The sequence below is a fragment of the Seriola dumerili genome, unplaced genomic scaffold (genome assembly GCF_002260705.1).
Source record: "Seriola dumerili isolate Sdu_G_001 unplaced genomic scaffold, Sdu_1.0 BDQW01000191.1, whole genome shotgun sequence".
Lineage (NCBI taxonomy): Eukaryota > Metazoa > Chordata > Actinopteri > Carangiformes > Carangidae > Seriola > Seriola dumerili.
The window spans coordinates 8,450,099-8,465,871 of NW_019174446.1; the positions used below are offsets into that span (position 1 = coordinate 8,450,099).

The following is a 15,773-nucleotide window of genomic DNA, read 5'->3' on the forward strand; positions in this document are numbered from 1 at the left end:
AAGCACCGGCTTTGACTGAAATATCTCTGGATCCTCAATACTGAGAATGAAAGAGCAGATGATTGATATAGTGATCACTGGATACTCTGGGTAGTGATAGGCATGTGTTTAGAGAAAGAGATAGGACAGCAGGAGAGCTAAGGTTCAAACTTATTTCTCAATTGTGTGGGACGGTCAAGTGTGAGCTGTTTTTTGTTGCACACTGCCTTCTGCTGGTGAAACAAAGGCACTGCGTCTCACTCTGTGTAATCACATCATTCATCATCACACCATCGCCACAGTTGCCATGTTCATACAGCTCCCCAGATGCCTTAGTCCATGAAGAGAACACCTCTTTGGCACAAGGTGGAAAGTGAGAGCTCAATGTGAACAAATTCTAAAATCCTCACTTCATGTCCTTTCTACTGTGGGATGATTAAAAGCCCTATAGAAAAAAAGAAAAATTTACATTTTAAAACATATCAAAAACTGCACATAAAGTCACATACAATCAGCTAGCAACTGAACTGAAATCTTCAAACTGAACAACACATATTGTATATAAGAACGAAATCCCGTGATAACACTTGAACCTAGTCTGAGCACGTTGTCACATCTAAACCTTTATACCCCCATGTCTCCTGTCACTCTCGACTCCAAGGCTACACACCATAAAAACACAATAAAATATATACATTAGTTTAGCTTCATCAGTAGCCTTCTGTTCATTGATGTCTTTTCAGATGTGTGTCTTTAAATCCGCCCCTTTAAAAGCATGAATGCAACTTGTACATAACATAGGTAATGGCAAGTTTTCTCATGTATTCACACATTTTGTAAGATTTGAGAATTTGTTCAATATTTAAATAATTAGTCTGATTAATAAAATTATAATCCACATCATATACTATAGCACCATCAGGTGGCTTCAAGAGTGAATTGCATCTAAAGAAGTGTATACAGTAGTTAGACTCTACAGTAGTATGGTCATGCATAGAGTGGGGTGCACCTTTGCAGTAGGCCTATAAGCGACTCTGTTGCTGGGCAGAACTGCTTTATGTGACAGTAAGCCAGAGAGCAATAATTAATGCATATTATATACATTTTATATTATATTACATCTACTATATACAGTGGGGTCCAAAAGTCTGAGACCACAGTCCCCACTGTATATCTATTATATTACATTAAGTTCATTTGGCCCCTGCTGACCTTATCGTTGGCATGGCCACCAAGTAGGCTGCGCCCCAGTGGAGCAGTAATTCTCAGGCCGATTGCTGCTGCTGATGAAAGAGGTCCTGTACAATAAGGTGAAGGAGGAGGGGAAAAAGAGTAAGGAGAGGTTTTACCTCTGGCTCCATACAGCAGCTGACAAAACTCACACACATCAAACTGTGGGCTGTGGTAGCTGTAGGAGTATAGATAAATATCCCAACATATAGTGTTTCAGTATAGTATATAGTGGGGGAAATCTTTGTATGCCTTTACAAAAATTTGGATTGAAGAATTAAGTAATACTGCTATAAATATACTACTACTACTACTACTACTACACTATTACTACTATACTACTATTTAATCCGGACATTTATATAATGAATTCCTCTGGCTTTTAATTGGCTGAGCATGAAACGTGCCACTTGACAATAATGTGCAAAAGGACATGGAGTACAGATGTCCCTGTTGTTGTGCAACACCATTGTAGTACACAAAACAAACATGTTTTTTGTCCCACTTTCGGGATGTCACCGGCAACCCGACTTTCCAATTGGTCTCTTGATGCCCAATTAACTTTCTCACATGAGCGTTGGAGAGTTTTACACCTTTTAAGTGTTTCATGTTTACTGTCTTGTCTCCTCTCACAAAGGTCGTCGTTCATTTTTGCGTATGTTTCCCGCACAGTGATAATCTGCATTTAATCAAATAAGTCTGTTTTCCCCTCATCGGTTAATGATTGACAACATGCTGATTACGACTGTGTGAGGTCCCTGGTAATCGGTGAGAGAACAGCGGCGTGTTCCCATAGATACATCCCAACAGATGAGCTCCCATGATGCTCAGCCTTACATCGTGGGGGGAAACTACACAGACCCATTTGGCTTTCACCATCACCTGCTGCGTATCGCGCGCACACGAAGCGTACAACTCCGCACCGTTTTCCTTTGCACGCGGGTTGAGATTCTGCAAAACTTGTGGATAGTTGACAGTTTTAACGCTGGATCACAACAGCAGTTACATGCACGTGGGTCCATTTACCTCCTCTTTAATCCGTGAGTAGCACCTGGTCCCGGACGCTTTTCTATCCAAAACGCCGACCTCCTTGAAGATCTGCGCGCCGCGTTCAGCACCACTCAACCCCTGAAACATTTGGCCGGGATGGGCCAGCTCTGATGTCATTATAATGGCCAATAAGCTTTTGTCTTGCAGTTGGGATCAACCTGTTGTGAGATTATTATAACAAAGACCTCTCTCCGTCGCGCGCCAGCCTGTCGATTACGCACAAGGATGAGCTCGGAGAAGCCAAACTTTCTGTCACAGCCGGTCGTGAAGAACATTTTCATGTTCCGGAACGGCGATCCGTACTATGAGGCTCGTCGGATAGTGATCAACCACAAGAGGGTGTCCAACTTTGAGACTTTGCTGAGAGAGGTGACCGGTGGGATAAAAGCCCCGTTTGGAGCGGTGAGAAACATCTACACACCGAGAGGAGGCCACAAGGTGGACTGTATGGAGAGCCTGCATAGCGGGGAGCAGTACGTCGCTGCTGGGAGGGAGAGATTCAAAAAGCTGGAGTAAGACATAACTACAGTAACTACTTTCAAATGGGTTTTCTCAAAAACTTAACAATAATGCATCAATGCGTAAATACTGCTCCATGACACACCTGCCTGTTCAGTTTTAAGACAGGTGTGGGTTATTCTAGCCTGCAGGAGAGCATGTCGGTCAGTTGTAATTACTGTTAATTGTAAGTAGCCTAATTAAAATCTCAGCTGAAATATATTGCACACTCTAACTTCGTTCCACAGTCAATGTTGTCAATCAGCCACCGTCTAGGCCTTCATACAACAGGCCTATATAAAATGAGTCACTTACAGTCAGACCTGTTGAGGAGTCATGGTCTTCAAATTTATGTGAGTGGACAGAGTCACAGCATGAGGCAGATGAGCTCAGCACTGTAGAGAAGTGTGCTCTGCCCTGGCCTAAAAAAAGGTGGGCTTACAGATACGGCAGGTAATGAGATTTGTGCAGTCAGTTATTCATAGAATACAGTGGGGAGGTATTCTGGAGACATGAAGTTTGTTTACTTTTATCATGTTCTTTGACATAAGTGTTTTGTTTTAAATAGACAGGCCCAGGGGAAAGATACAGGTTACTGTACTGTACCTGTACATCCTGAATATATGATGTACTTCCGTTTTCATCGTCCGACTGTACCCCTGTGAAAAATGTGTTTGAATGCAACAGATGATAAATACATGAATATTATATTCACCAAAACTGTTCACATTTAATTCCAATAAATATGTTTAAAACAAAGAACTACACAATAAATATTCTGCTTTAGCTGATGAGAGCATGAATCATTTTTATCAGTGTGCTGTGAATGATTAACTCAACTTCACTTTATCATTTATCTGCAGTTACCAACAGATTGGCTCTAGAAAGAGGAGGATGCTGCAGACTCTTCCAATGCAGGTAAGGAGAAAAGTCCTGCCTTCTTTCAGTTTTTCTGAAATTTCTTCCTGTTATGAAGTCAGTTGGGAAAAGGTAAGTTCCTGTTGAATGCCACAAAATGCCTGGGCTCAAGATATTCTGAGGCTGTGTTGTGCAAGAAGGGCGAGTACGCAGCAGCCATAGCTGTGCCTGCAATTCCCAATCGTTCTGATCTTTGGCATCATTTGAACACAATCGGCAGAGATGGAACCTGTTTACATAATTTACATAGTCTTGTCAGTCATCCAGATAGTCCTGGAGTGCGGTGGATCTTTATCTGCACTAGATCCTTTAGTTGAAAAACACACATTGGAACATATTCCTCAATTTCATATTTCTTAATTTCTAGTCGTATAAGCTCTGTGACGGTTCAGCAACCGCATGACAATGTATACCTTCATCACAGACACATTGTTTTAACTGTGTTTATTTTATTGCATTTAGTTTAAATTTAGTTTTGGAGATTAATGAAACACTTCAGCGGCTATGTTTTCGTGGCAGGGTTTCAGTTACAATATCCTTACTCAATCCAACTCTTCAACATTTGAAACTGCCACTAAATGCAAGATACATGAGGATTTGGGAAGATCACCTCTGCGCTCTTGCCCCCACCCACAGTGTAAAGGTTTTAGAAAGATCATTTAAGCAAGGTGTAATGTTCAGCATTCCTCCCCATTGTTCTCTGTGAAGAATCACTTTGTTGTTGTCTCAGTGGCCATGAATTATTAACTTATGGTTCATAATCATCCCTCCGATCAATGCATCTTTAATCACTAGCTATGAAGTCACAGCCAAAACAAGAGCGGCTTAAAGTCAGGTTCATCTCTTTTCAAAGTCAACTGCGAGGTCCTCTTTCCAAATGAGAGTTGAGTTTTTTTTTTAATGATAAAGTTTATTCTCTGGAAGTGTAATACACTTAATATACCAAACCTTATTAACTCTGCTCTCTCATGGGGACAGTATGGCAAAAACAAATCGGTGGAAAATTTTGACATACTAACTTTAGCCAAAGAGAACAAGGGGTCAAAAGTCTTTGTCAGGATACCCTGTACTTTCATGTCCGGCCTTGAGGTCAGAGCCTCCGAATCATTTGCTGTATGTGCATCCCACCTCTCTCTCTCTCTCTCTCTCTCTCTCTCTCTCTCTCTCTCTCCACTGTAACATGTTAATCATTCAAAAGAGAATCAGGAATTTCTCTCTGTGCTCTTGATTTTGTCTTATCACCTACCAGCAAGAAGCTTTTTTTCATCACAGAGACCTCGAGGACTTGCTGTTGCTGCCGTGATTGGCGAGCATAAAAAGAACCCCTTTAGTTTACAAGGACCCTGCTTCCTCCTGGCCTGCCCCACTTAACCTGGCTGATTGTGTCGATAATGAAGAGAACTCTTAGCGGTCTGGATGCTTGGCAAGTTTTTTTTTGTTTTTTGTTTTTGTTTTTTTTTGTTTTTTTTTGTTCGTATTGATTTTGGGTTGAACTAATGAAGCTGGAAGGTCACTACCTTCAATGAACCAATCTGTGTGTGACTCGTTTTGACCGTAGCTCCGCGGGATGCACCTTCAATATATCACAATAGACCCTACTCTTGTTATTACATTTCCCTTTCCACCTTGAAATTAGTGTTTTTGTCACTCTGTGTTTGATTGGATTTGCTTTCGAGGACCCACTTCAAGCAGTGCTCAGACCTTCTGCTTTTCGTAAACAGATGTAAGTGCACCAGTTGAGTATTTAAGTGAGCTGAAAATTGGTCATAGTGATTTCCACCAGCAGGCAAACTGCAGAACCTTGTTATACGCAAAATCCTTACATCAGAAATAAAGCCGGTAGATTCATTAACTTTGCTGAATCTACCGGCTGCACTCTGTCGATGGAATCGAGTGAGATGTATTAAAAGTGAAAGGTGTTCCCTTGGTCTTGGTTTCCTGATAACGGTGCTATAGGTTTGATTTGACTTATTAAAGCTGTGTATGCTCAGCATTAGTGGTGTTGTTTGCCAAATGGGAGCTGAGTGGGCTTTTTCCCACTTTATGATAAAAGATCACGTGTTGATAAAAAAATAAAAAATAAAAAATAAAAAATAATCACCGCCGATAGAAAAACAAACCCGGTACTTATAATAGCTCCCAGGGGACTGATTCATGCCTTGCCCCTGCTTGTTTCTGTTTGTTCCTGGTTACCAGCTGTGTGGTTTACGCTACTCTTCGTGCTTTGGAGCTTACATTAAAGGTAAAAGGTTAAAATGGAAGTGCAGTTCTATTTTTTTTTAACTGGCAGTGTTTTCGGGTTTTGATTATTTTAGCAAATATGTGAATTAAAATGCATTTGAATGTTTTCTGATCTGTGTTATTTGTGCAGTTTAAAGCCGGAGACATGGGGCTTAAGCTCTATCACAAGAGCCTGGCCTTATGCACGGTCACTGGCGTACCTCTGAATATGTCCAACACCTTGTGTTTTTTAAGCTTTTTTATTTTTTAAATTCTACTTCTGACCTTCACACCTCTGTTACCAGGGCGCTCTCACAGAGCCCTCAGAGGACTTTTAACATGCCTCCTCCCTTATCTCTTTCTCTCATAGGATCCAAATCTCAGTCTTGGAGTCACAGTGGGTTACCAGGTGTTATGGGAGAGGACCTGCAGAGCTCAGTCTTTGCAACCTCACAACCTCAAAGGATCTCAGAGAGATCAGGCTTTCGCTGTCACAGAGATGAGAGACAGATTCTTTCAGCGATTACAATAGCTCTTTCTCTTTGGCTTTAGGGGTAAAAGCTTTTGATGTCAAACAAGACTGTTTTCTTGTACTGTTAACTGACACTTTTTGCAGCAAAAGGACAGAAAAAAAAATACCCCAAAAAAGAGCGGATGGATTTCAAGAAGAATATACATATTTTTTACAATAAAGAAATAACGCCACATCAAACTGCTGCCAACCTTTGCCCCTCCGATTGTTCAAGCACCTCTACCTCTAAAGGATGTACAGTATCAGCCCTGTTGACTGCCTTGTCATGGGCAGCTATATTTAGGAGCTGAAATGAGCTTAAATGTTGTCCTTACCAACTGGAATATCAATATTGACTCCAGTGTTAGCATCAGTCCCTAAAGCAAAAGTCCCTAAACGTTCGCACAGGTCTGTTTTTCTGAGCCTCCACTGGGAAACAAGAGCTGTCCTTAAATCCCAGCAGGGCATACTGATCTGCTAACAAACTTTATAAGCGTCCATAGGTTCATGACGTATTTATTTATCTTTCTTATCCTTCTTTTTCAGGCCAAACCGCTGCCACAGAATCGAATCATTGTGTCAGCTCGGTTCCTGAAACCCATCAAGGAGCCATGTACGATATTGTAAGTTCAGGTTCCCATATTTCACACTAACCATTTTACCACAATCCTGACCTTTTAATTTTGCCTACAGAGTTTTTAGATTCGCTTATATACGCTGTGTTTTCTGTATACAATAGTGTAACTGCCAACCATCATAAGTGTTTTCTTCACTTAGCGTGGTAGCAAATGGCGATGTCTTAAACCCCGCGATGAGGCTGCTGATCCACCAGAGGATGCTGGGCCAGTTTGACAAGATACTAGAGATGATCACAGAGAAGATGGGTTTGAGAGTCCTGGGAGGTGTTCGAAGGTACCACCTAAAGAAGTGCACACACTCGACATGTGCACTGTGCCCCCCGACATGAAGATTTAATGTCTGTTGTACAAAATAAATCAAGAGCAGTACATGGCAGAAGTTTCAGCTTTGCAACACATCTTCTTCCATTCCAGCAGATGATCTCATTAGGTTTTCTCGTACCTTGATGCATAAACTTGTGTATAAATGAAAACAAAAAATTACTTGTTGAATGTGATACACACACACACACACATAGACACAATAATATGCTCGTAACTGGTATAAACACATGATGGAAACCGTGGGGCTTTTGGCTCTCTTTGTGTGCTCTAGTCTCTACACCGACGAAGGCCACCAGCTGACTGCCGGGACTCAGCTGGAGAGCGGTCAGCTGTATGTGGCTGTGGGAAGAGAAAAGTTTAAGAAGCTGTCCTACAGTGACCTACTCTTCACCAAACCAAGAGGGACAAGGAGGGTCAATGGGTAAGCACCGCACTACAGAAGATATACTGTTGTAACACGTCTGAAGACGCTGACATCTTGATAGAAATTGCAAAGTGATTTACAGCTTTAACTTAATGTCAGAATGTCTTTGAATGATACAGGGAGGCATCATTTTATGTTTTTATTGTCATTTTATTGTTTGGTTCATTTAGCTACAGCACACATCATCAGGGGCCCCACTTAGGGGGGTTTGGGGCAACAGCAGTGCACTGTATAGTGTCTTTATGGGAGGTTTAAGGGGGCTTAGAGATGCCATTGCAAAATTTGCAAATATGAGGGGCCACTGGGGGCAACTTACCCCACTAACTTAGTTTGGACTGGGTTCAGTATCTGCACTCATTATCAAATATTAAGCAATTCATGGTTAATTTCAGCCGCATGTGTTCATGGATCAGTGTTGTAGGGCAGACACTTAACACATATCATGTATTCATGTGAGTGACATCTTTTTGTCTGTTTTGTCTACAGAATGAAAGCTTACTCTCTTCCACCCATCTACAGATTCTCCAAGCAAAATGGAAATGTAAGAATTACATGCCTTTTGCATGAATTATTTAGATTATTAAATTTAATATTTTACAAACCCTTAAAGTGGAGCTGAGAACAGTGTTTCCACCAGGATTTTTCAGCAGCGGTGCAGCTTTGTGCACATCTACACAACGCACAATGCCAGACCTTTTTTTTTTTTTACATGCATTGTTGGAGGAACAGCTTAAAACAACCTGAGAATCATTATAGATAGATAATATTCACCTTGTTATGTGTGTGTTACTTTACCAGCAGCTTTGAAGGACTGTGGGGGCCCAGACAGCTGTAGTAATAAATATCGAAGAATGCCTCAACACAGAAAATTGTATTATAAACTTAATGAGCCAGTCTGTCACTCATCTAAAAATTCAGATGTAATTTCACTAAGATGTGTACAGGACAAAATTGCACATTGTCTACTGTGAGTTTGTACCTCTTTGAAGTTGGCATCCCATAGGAAGAGGGTATCAATAAAACCATTTGTATTTATTTGTGCACATTTGTGCAGGCAAAATAAAAATTTGTGCTCACACCGTTTTTGCGAAATGAAACATTACATTTTGGAGCACAGGCCTCAGCAGCCCATTAACGTCCAAATGACTCTAAAGTGGAGACAAATTCATTTGTACAGGCAAAACAAACAGTTTTGCTTCATCAATCACTGACATGTGGCAACGTTCACTTTGTTTAACTCAACTCTGGTTCTAATGTTATGTTTTTACTACCTTTGCCAAAGAAGTGGAAGAAGACTTTACATTAGGAGAAGTAGGTAGGTCTACCTTACCGTGCTGGCACAAAATGAACAACCAAGTATTTTCTACCGGTATTTTGTTTTTTCAGTTCGCTGCAAATCAAGTTTACACTGTTTACACATTCTGACTCCAGGAAATAGCCATGTGCCCAGTCCAACAGTGACAATAACTCTCGCTCCTCTTCTCCTGCCTCCTGCCTACTCGCCTTTTATATGTTTCCAAACTAACTGTCAGCCGTATAATTAAAGCATTACAATCCCCACTAGTGGTACAAACTCACCTAACAACTGTGTGACAAAGTTCAGCTTTAAACAGTGCAGGTGGTGACTGGCAGACATGTTCTCCCCCCAGGACTTAGCATAGTGCGCCCACTGCTGAGACTGCTCAGTGTACAAACACATACAAACTCTACAACCTTGACTCGACTCCTCGCTGCCCTCAACTGCAGCACATACGCAGAGGAATACCAAAGAGACAGGAAGCTTGGAAACTTCGGGGCTCACAAGATTGCTCATGTACCACAGTCAGACCGCAGACTCTGATTTCCAGCTACCTGCAGACGTCAGAGATACACAGCTGTTAGCGCCCCTTAGTGTTAATAATTGTTTTGCTTTTGATTTAAATACTTTTTTTGTTGCTTTCTCCTGCTACTGTCATGACGCAACATATACATGAGTTGTTAGAGTTTTGTTTTACTGTTAAAAAAAACACACACACGTAGCTTCAACACAATCATCACAGTGAGTTAAGTAAAAAACAGTAATTGATTTCATAATTTATCAGCTTCAAGTAACGTACTGCTTAATATTTAGGAGGATAATGAGGCATATTGTTTTACTTCCACTTGATACCAGCATATCACATTAGTGTGACCTGCACTCAAGGTGCGCAGCACCCACTACTGGAAACACTTGAAGTACTCAAATACTTGATACATTTCTAGATCTGCCCGGTCTATACCAAAGGAAAATACACTCGAACATCCCAGCACTTCCACCTTGTCACTGTATGCTGAGTTAAACAAATCCTGTTGTTTGAATACTTAGTTATTATCACTTCCCCAGCCCTAGCCAGTTTAAATAACAAAGTGCTCACTCATGTCAAAATGCCTGGCCATAAACTTCCAATAAAGTATAAGAGAAAGTGTCAGCTCTCTTATTATTTTCAAACCGTATATACTTTTACAATTGCTCATGGTTTTCGCACGGTTCTCATCAACTGACTGTTTCTCATCAACTTCCACTTCCCCCAGACTAAGTCCACGGTTCAGGGCAGTGGAGATCTAGACTCCAAGACCTCTCCTCCAGGAAACAACGGACACAACAAAGACCACCTGTCCTCCATCGTCAGAGAGATCTCTCAGGCCAGACTCATGACCCTGAGGAAGAAGAGGAGTGGACAAAGAATGACCCTCGGCACCTCTGACAATGGTAACACATAGGAGCAAATAGAACCATATGTAAGATACATAATAATAGTCTTAAAAATGACTTCTTACAGCTCCTTGCAGTCACCTGACAAAAAGATGTGATGTAATGGGATGACATTTTAGGTAAAGAGCGTGTGTGTGTGTGTGTGTGTGTGCATAAATCCATGATAAACTGAACATCCAGGTGGGTGTATACATACATAAATATTCTCTCTAATACACGACAATGTGACACTGATATATAGCGACTGCTACCCAGCCTTTTAATGTTCCTATGTCTGAATCGTCTTCTCCCATAAATGATTACCACAACATGTGGCACAAACAGGGCTGTACAGCCTACAGTTAGGATTAATGTAAGATATAGAGACATATGATGTAATGCATGGTCTTAAAAATCTTATGTAACCTGCTGCATTCTAAAATGGCCACATAGTGGCACTGTTGCTCTGTAAAAAAAAAACAAAAAACACAAGAATATTGAAAGTAGGTCTAGTATGATGACATTAACCGTTATTACAAGAAACACATTATGTCATCTTCCGGGCTGATGCTCTATGAAGAAACTCTCTACCACCTTTACTTTTGTGCTCTTTGGCAACTGGCAATCCTCCCACCTTCATGATGTGTTGTTGCTCCGGGAGACTAACAGATTTTTAATTTTTTTTCCATGAATAGCATATGCATTCAATACAATAACAAAGGGAGCGAGAAATTAGAGCATTTTTTTTTCTAATTGTGTCAACAACAATTTTTACAGGAAAGAGATATTTAGATTTTCTCCAGACTGCTGCTGACCCTTTTGTAACTCCTACTGCGGTATGAACCACATTACGTCATCTTGTGGCTGGTGATAGATGTGGCCTGTTCTCTCCTCTGGCAGGAGAGTTGACAGCAGAAGCCCAAAGGAGCGTGGAGAATTGTGTCTGTGGTTCAGGGGAGCTGGCATTTTGCATCAAAAGAGATGGGAATAAGGAATGTGTGTGTTTGTGTGTGTGTGGGTGTGTGTGTGTGTGTGTGTGTGTGTGTGTGTGTGTGTGTGTGTGTGTGTGCGCACGCGTGTGTCTCTGCGTGTGCATTTGAAATCGCTAATGTCACCCTCAAAATCCTCTGTACATCAGCTTGTGTGGCATGTCATATTATAGGCAGAGCAAACCATGTTGCGTTATTGGTCCCCTTGGGTGACATTGACCAAAGATTAAATTAACAGACAGACAGCTCGGAAAACAAGATCAGGCGTTAGACAAGATCGTTTGAATGGCTCAGAGAGCATATCGCATTCTCATGCACCCTCCACTCTTTGACCTATAAAGCCCTTTGTTAAATGCTATCATGCTTGCAAGAAACAATATTTTGCTCATCCGTTGCGAGGCGTAGTGGAGTAGTGGTAATGCAGTCTCTGAACGGCAGTTTCAGTCTGTGTCTGTCCATGGTATTGAACACACTTTGTGTAAGATACAGCAGGTTGAAGTTTCCCTTAGGCTCTTTTTGTTCATTGCCTCCTCCAAAGAAAATCAACGCGAAAATATTATTTGTCCATTTGGCTTCTCCAAAGCTGAAACCATAGGCGCTCATTGGCCACAAACGTTACCACAAACAAATTACTAAATAAGTTTAGTGTTGTGTTCTTTGTTTGTCCAGTTTAGCTTCTCAGTAGGAACAAAGTGTTCGTATCACCTCTGTTTAGTGATTCACAGCAGAGCAGAGGTGTTTTTGGTGTTATTTTCCCCCGTGGGGAAATCCTGCCCTGGCTGGGTCTGAGGTAAACACATCCCGTTCTGCTGCCAAAGGGAACACAGCCAAAAAGTTTGGCTGACTGGCAGAGGCGGTGGAAAGAACACAGCATGAAACCCACACTTTAGATCTCTGGTGTGCTGGAACATTGGAGGGAAAACAAAAGATTATTATAAAGGTGTCATGTCATTGTAAATGTATTTGTGAGAGAGGGACCGGGTGGGGTGGGGTTGGGTGGGATGGGGGCTCGAGAGATGCACAGAGAGAGAGAGATGAGAGAGAGTAGAAAGAAAAAAAAGACAAATGAGACCGAGCGACCCCGTAACTTGAGATTCGCCCTCTGTTCTGTGCCGACTGTTGTGACAGCGAGGTTAGTTTGTGTGCTTGCGTGCGTGTGTGTCTATGCGTGTGTGTGTGTCGGTACGCCAGTCCCCATTATTCACTGTCTATCAGCTGCTGCGGAGCCGGACTGAGGATGACTCCAGCGGTTTCTGGGTGTTGTATTGTAAAGCTTCTGACTTTTCTGCTTCATTAGAGTGAACACGGTGGTGAGTGGCAGCAAAGACAAGGGGGAGGCAGTGAGGCAAGTCATGCAGCAAAGGTCATGGAATGAATTTGAACTCACTATAACAAAGACATTTGGCTTAAAAGACTTAACCAACAAGACACATTGCCCGTCGTACGCTCCAGCCAACAGAGTTCTACTTTAAAGCAGCTCTTTTAAATTGGGTAAATTGTTGGTCCAGGTTAGCTTCCTCTCTCAAAAACCCATTCATGTTCAGTTTGTAACCAATTAGCAGTCGTTGCTAACCTCAAAATAGAAATAGGATGTTTATCAGTGTTCATTTTATTAGAGGGCCTTTGTGATCGGTTCAGTTTAATGGTGCAGAGGAGAGAAGAAGTGAAGAGAGCAGACGGAATGGGAAAAGGGAGAAGAATAAAGGATAGGAGGAAAAGGACAGGGAGGGATGATAAAAGAGAAGGTTAAAGAAGAGGGAATAAAAGGTTGAGATGATGAAGGGAGGAGAACATTATGAGGAAGCAGAAAAGAGGTAAAAAAAAAAAGAGAGCACAGGTGGAATCAAATAGTGAATACGATGAATGGGCTGAGATGTTGAAGCGAGAGCGCTGGGTGTAAAGAAAGGCACAGAGAGATATTGAAGGGTAGAGGGATGGGTGGGGTTTGGATAATTGCTTTTCATTTGGATAATCTCTCCATTTAGAGTCATCAAAGCAGAATTTTACTTGTCTGTGCCCCCTCGCTGGGGCCAAATTGCTGCTCTGAAAATCAACAAAAGAGCCTTGCACTTCAAGAAGGATGGACAGACAGAAAGGTATGGGCGAGTGGAGAGAGGGGAAAGGCAGTGAGAGAGGGAAGCTGACAGACAGGGAAGTGTGTCTGCTGATTATCTGGACCCTCGCATGGGTTGTACATGCCTCTGTGCATGCGTTAATGAGGGGGCACACTATTGTTGGCTTTTCAATTTGCAAAATGACGCCTTCCCTTTTCAGGTCTAACCTGAACACGAGCATTATCCGTCAATATAAGCAAATTGTCCTCCTTTAGATAATGGTGAACAATCAACCAAGAACCACATTATTAGTATATGATTTACAGGTTCATTCGGTTCATGCTCTTTGATGCAATGGGAATTTTTTTTTTTTTTTTTTTTAAGCTTCCTCGCACTCAGCCTCAAACCCAGTGACACACAAAAAAATCCCGACTCCCTCAAACAATCTAAAAGCAGTAAGTGTAAATTTTAGCATTGAAACATCAAGGGCAACCACTTTATGCCAAACCTCATGTTCTGAATAGTCCTTTTCATGCACTAGGCCCCATCTTTGAATGTATTGTAGCAGGAGCCAATTCAATTTATCATACATTACAGAGCCACATTATGTCTGTTTCCATTCTTCTCCTTGAAAGGACTTTGATTTGAAGTCAAGAAAGTTTGAAGTTGAAGTGTTTTTCAGAATAAAAAAAAAAAAAAACTAATTTCAAAAAATCTAAATGGAAACATTCTTGGTATTATTTACAAGTTGAATGTGAAGGAAATGAAGATTGCTGAATATGCGAGCATGTTTGTGTGTGTCTGTGTGTCTGTGTGTTCATGTGTGCCTTTGCACATACACCAGCCATCCAGCCAGATCAACCTTCTGCCTCTGGCGTCATAAAATGTGATGCTGCCTTGGGGAATTAGCCCTGTTAGCATATGTTTCTATAATGCCTGTCAGCATGAAATAGGGCTCAAAACAGCCTTAGGAGGCAGGAGACATGTACACAAAGAGACTGTGTGTCTTAAATCGTGTGCCTGTGTCAAAAAAAAGAGGCTAAGCAGTGAAGGATGAGAAATGGCAACATTTAAGGAAGTTTTTTTTTTTTTTTTTTTTCCTTGCTTAGTTCTTAGAGAGTGTGGTTTGTGTGCACTGTTTTTTAAAGCATTTATGCGCGTGTTATGTGCATGCATGTGTTTCCATGACCATCCTTCCCTATCCCTCCTTCATTCTTCCCCTCCTTTCATCTCCCCCTTTTCACTACAGCAGAAAAAAAAGGTTCTTCATGACCCTTTGATGCAGGATTACTGGATTAAAGAGCAGGGTAGCTGTACTAATCTGTCACATTAATCTGTTAACAAGAGTTTCAGTTGTGACATACAAGCAGCGCCAGCTACGCCGTACAAAAGTGTAAGGTTAGGGTAACGTGTGACACTTTCAATGACACAAATTTTATGAATGTCTGTCACTTCTAATCTCGCCCGCGTTGCACGTTTTTGAGGTTGAGCCGGTAGACGCGCATCTGAAGCGGTTGTGATAGAAGCATCAGCATCTGCAGGGTTTGTAGCAGCCTGAGACAGTGGAGCAACTTTGACACGCAGCTTAAATGGAAAGAGTAAACATCTCGCATTTATGGAGATCTATAGTTTACATCGTGGGTTGGAGCCGTGCTTAGGAGGGCATCTGAAGCGGCTGTGTTTGCTATGTGTTCATCACACAAAGCACTCACACATGCCTTTATAAGTGCTGTGTTTTTGCCAGTTTTAGTCCAAACAATGTACTTTCAATCAATGTGAACGTGAAAACATATTGTAAAGGGTGTAAATCACATCAGCAAAATGAGAATTCTTCCACAGAGGCCTTTATCGAACTTGAATTATAAGATAAATACATTGCTTTCAGTGTATCTTGGTTTTAATGATCAAATACACAATCATATCCAATGATACTGAAGCTATTGGTTGGAAAGATTTCATAACATAAAGTAGCTGTATTTTAGAGCACTCAGTCGTGCTTCTGTGTGTATGTGTTGAGAAGAAAAAGAAATCCAATTTTAATATCTGTTCATCTTACGCTGATTAGACAGAAGCCATTTGGAATGAGACCTTCATATAATGGAGGGACTGGATGGTAAGGTTTCAGGCAACTGTGAGAAAAGTGAAAGAGAACAAACTCCATGAATTATTAAAATATTTAACTGAAGCCATGACCTTTATAAATATTACTCGGCCTGTCTTACTGCAAC

General features: G+C 41.4%; 1 protein-coding gene across 1 annotated transcript; it reads left to right on the forward strand.

Annotated features, from left to right (window-relative positions):
* The first annotated feature begins 2,484 nt into the window (after positions 1 to 2,484).
* On the forward strand, positions 2,485 to 10,531 carry dcdc2 (doublecortin domain containing 2). Its single transcript, XM_022753603.1, has 9 exons — positions 2,485 to 2,771; positions 3,621 to 3,675; positions 6,047 to 6,112; positions 6,266 to 6,385; positions 6,953 to 7,029; positions 7,184 to 7,318; positions 7,640 to 7,789; positions 8,279 to 8,333; positions 10,343 to 10,531. The coding sequence occupies exons 1-9, from the start codon at positions 2,485 to 2,487 to the stop codon at positions 10,529 to 10,531; spliced, it is 1,134 nt and encodes a 377-aa protein (XP_022609324.1).
* The last annotated feature ends 5,242 nt before the right edge of the window (positions 10,532 to 15,773 follow it).

Bases quoted from the DNA above. Each gene is read 5' to 3' on its own strand.
- dcdc2 (XM_022753603.1), top strand. From the start codon at position 2,485: ATGAGCTCGGAGAAGCCAAACTTTCTGTCACAGCCGGTCGTGAAGAAC. The intron at 2,772-3,620 runs GTAAGACATAAC...ATTTATCTGCAG, and splicing joins GAGAGATTCAAAAAGCTGGA to TTACCAACAGATTGGCTCTA. The intron at 7,790-8,278 runs GTAAGCACCGCA...TTTTGTCTACAG, and splicing joins GGGACAAGGAGGGTCAATGG to AATGAAAGCTTACTCTCTTC.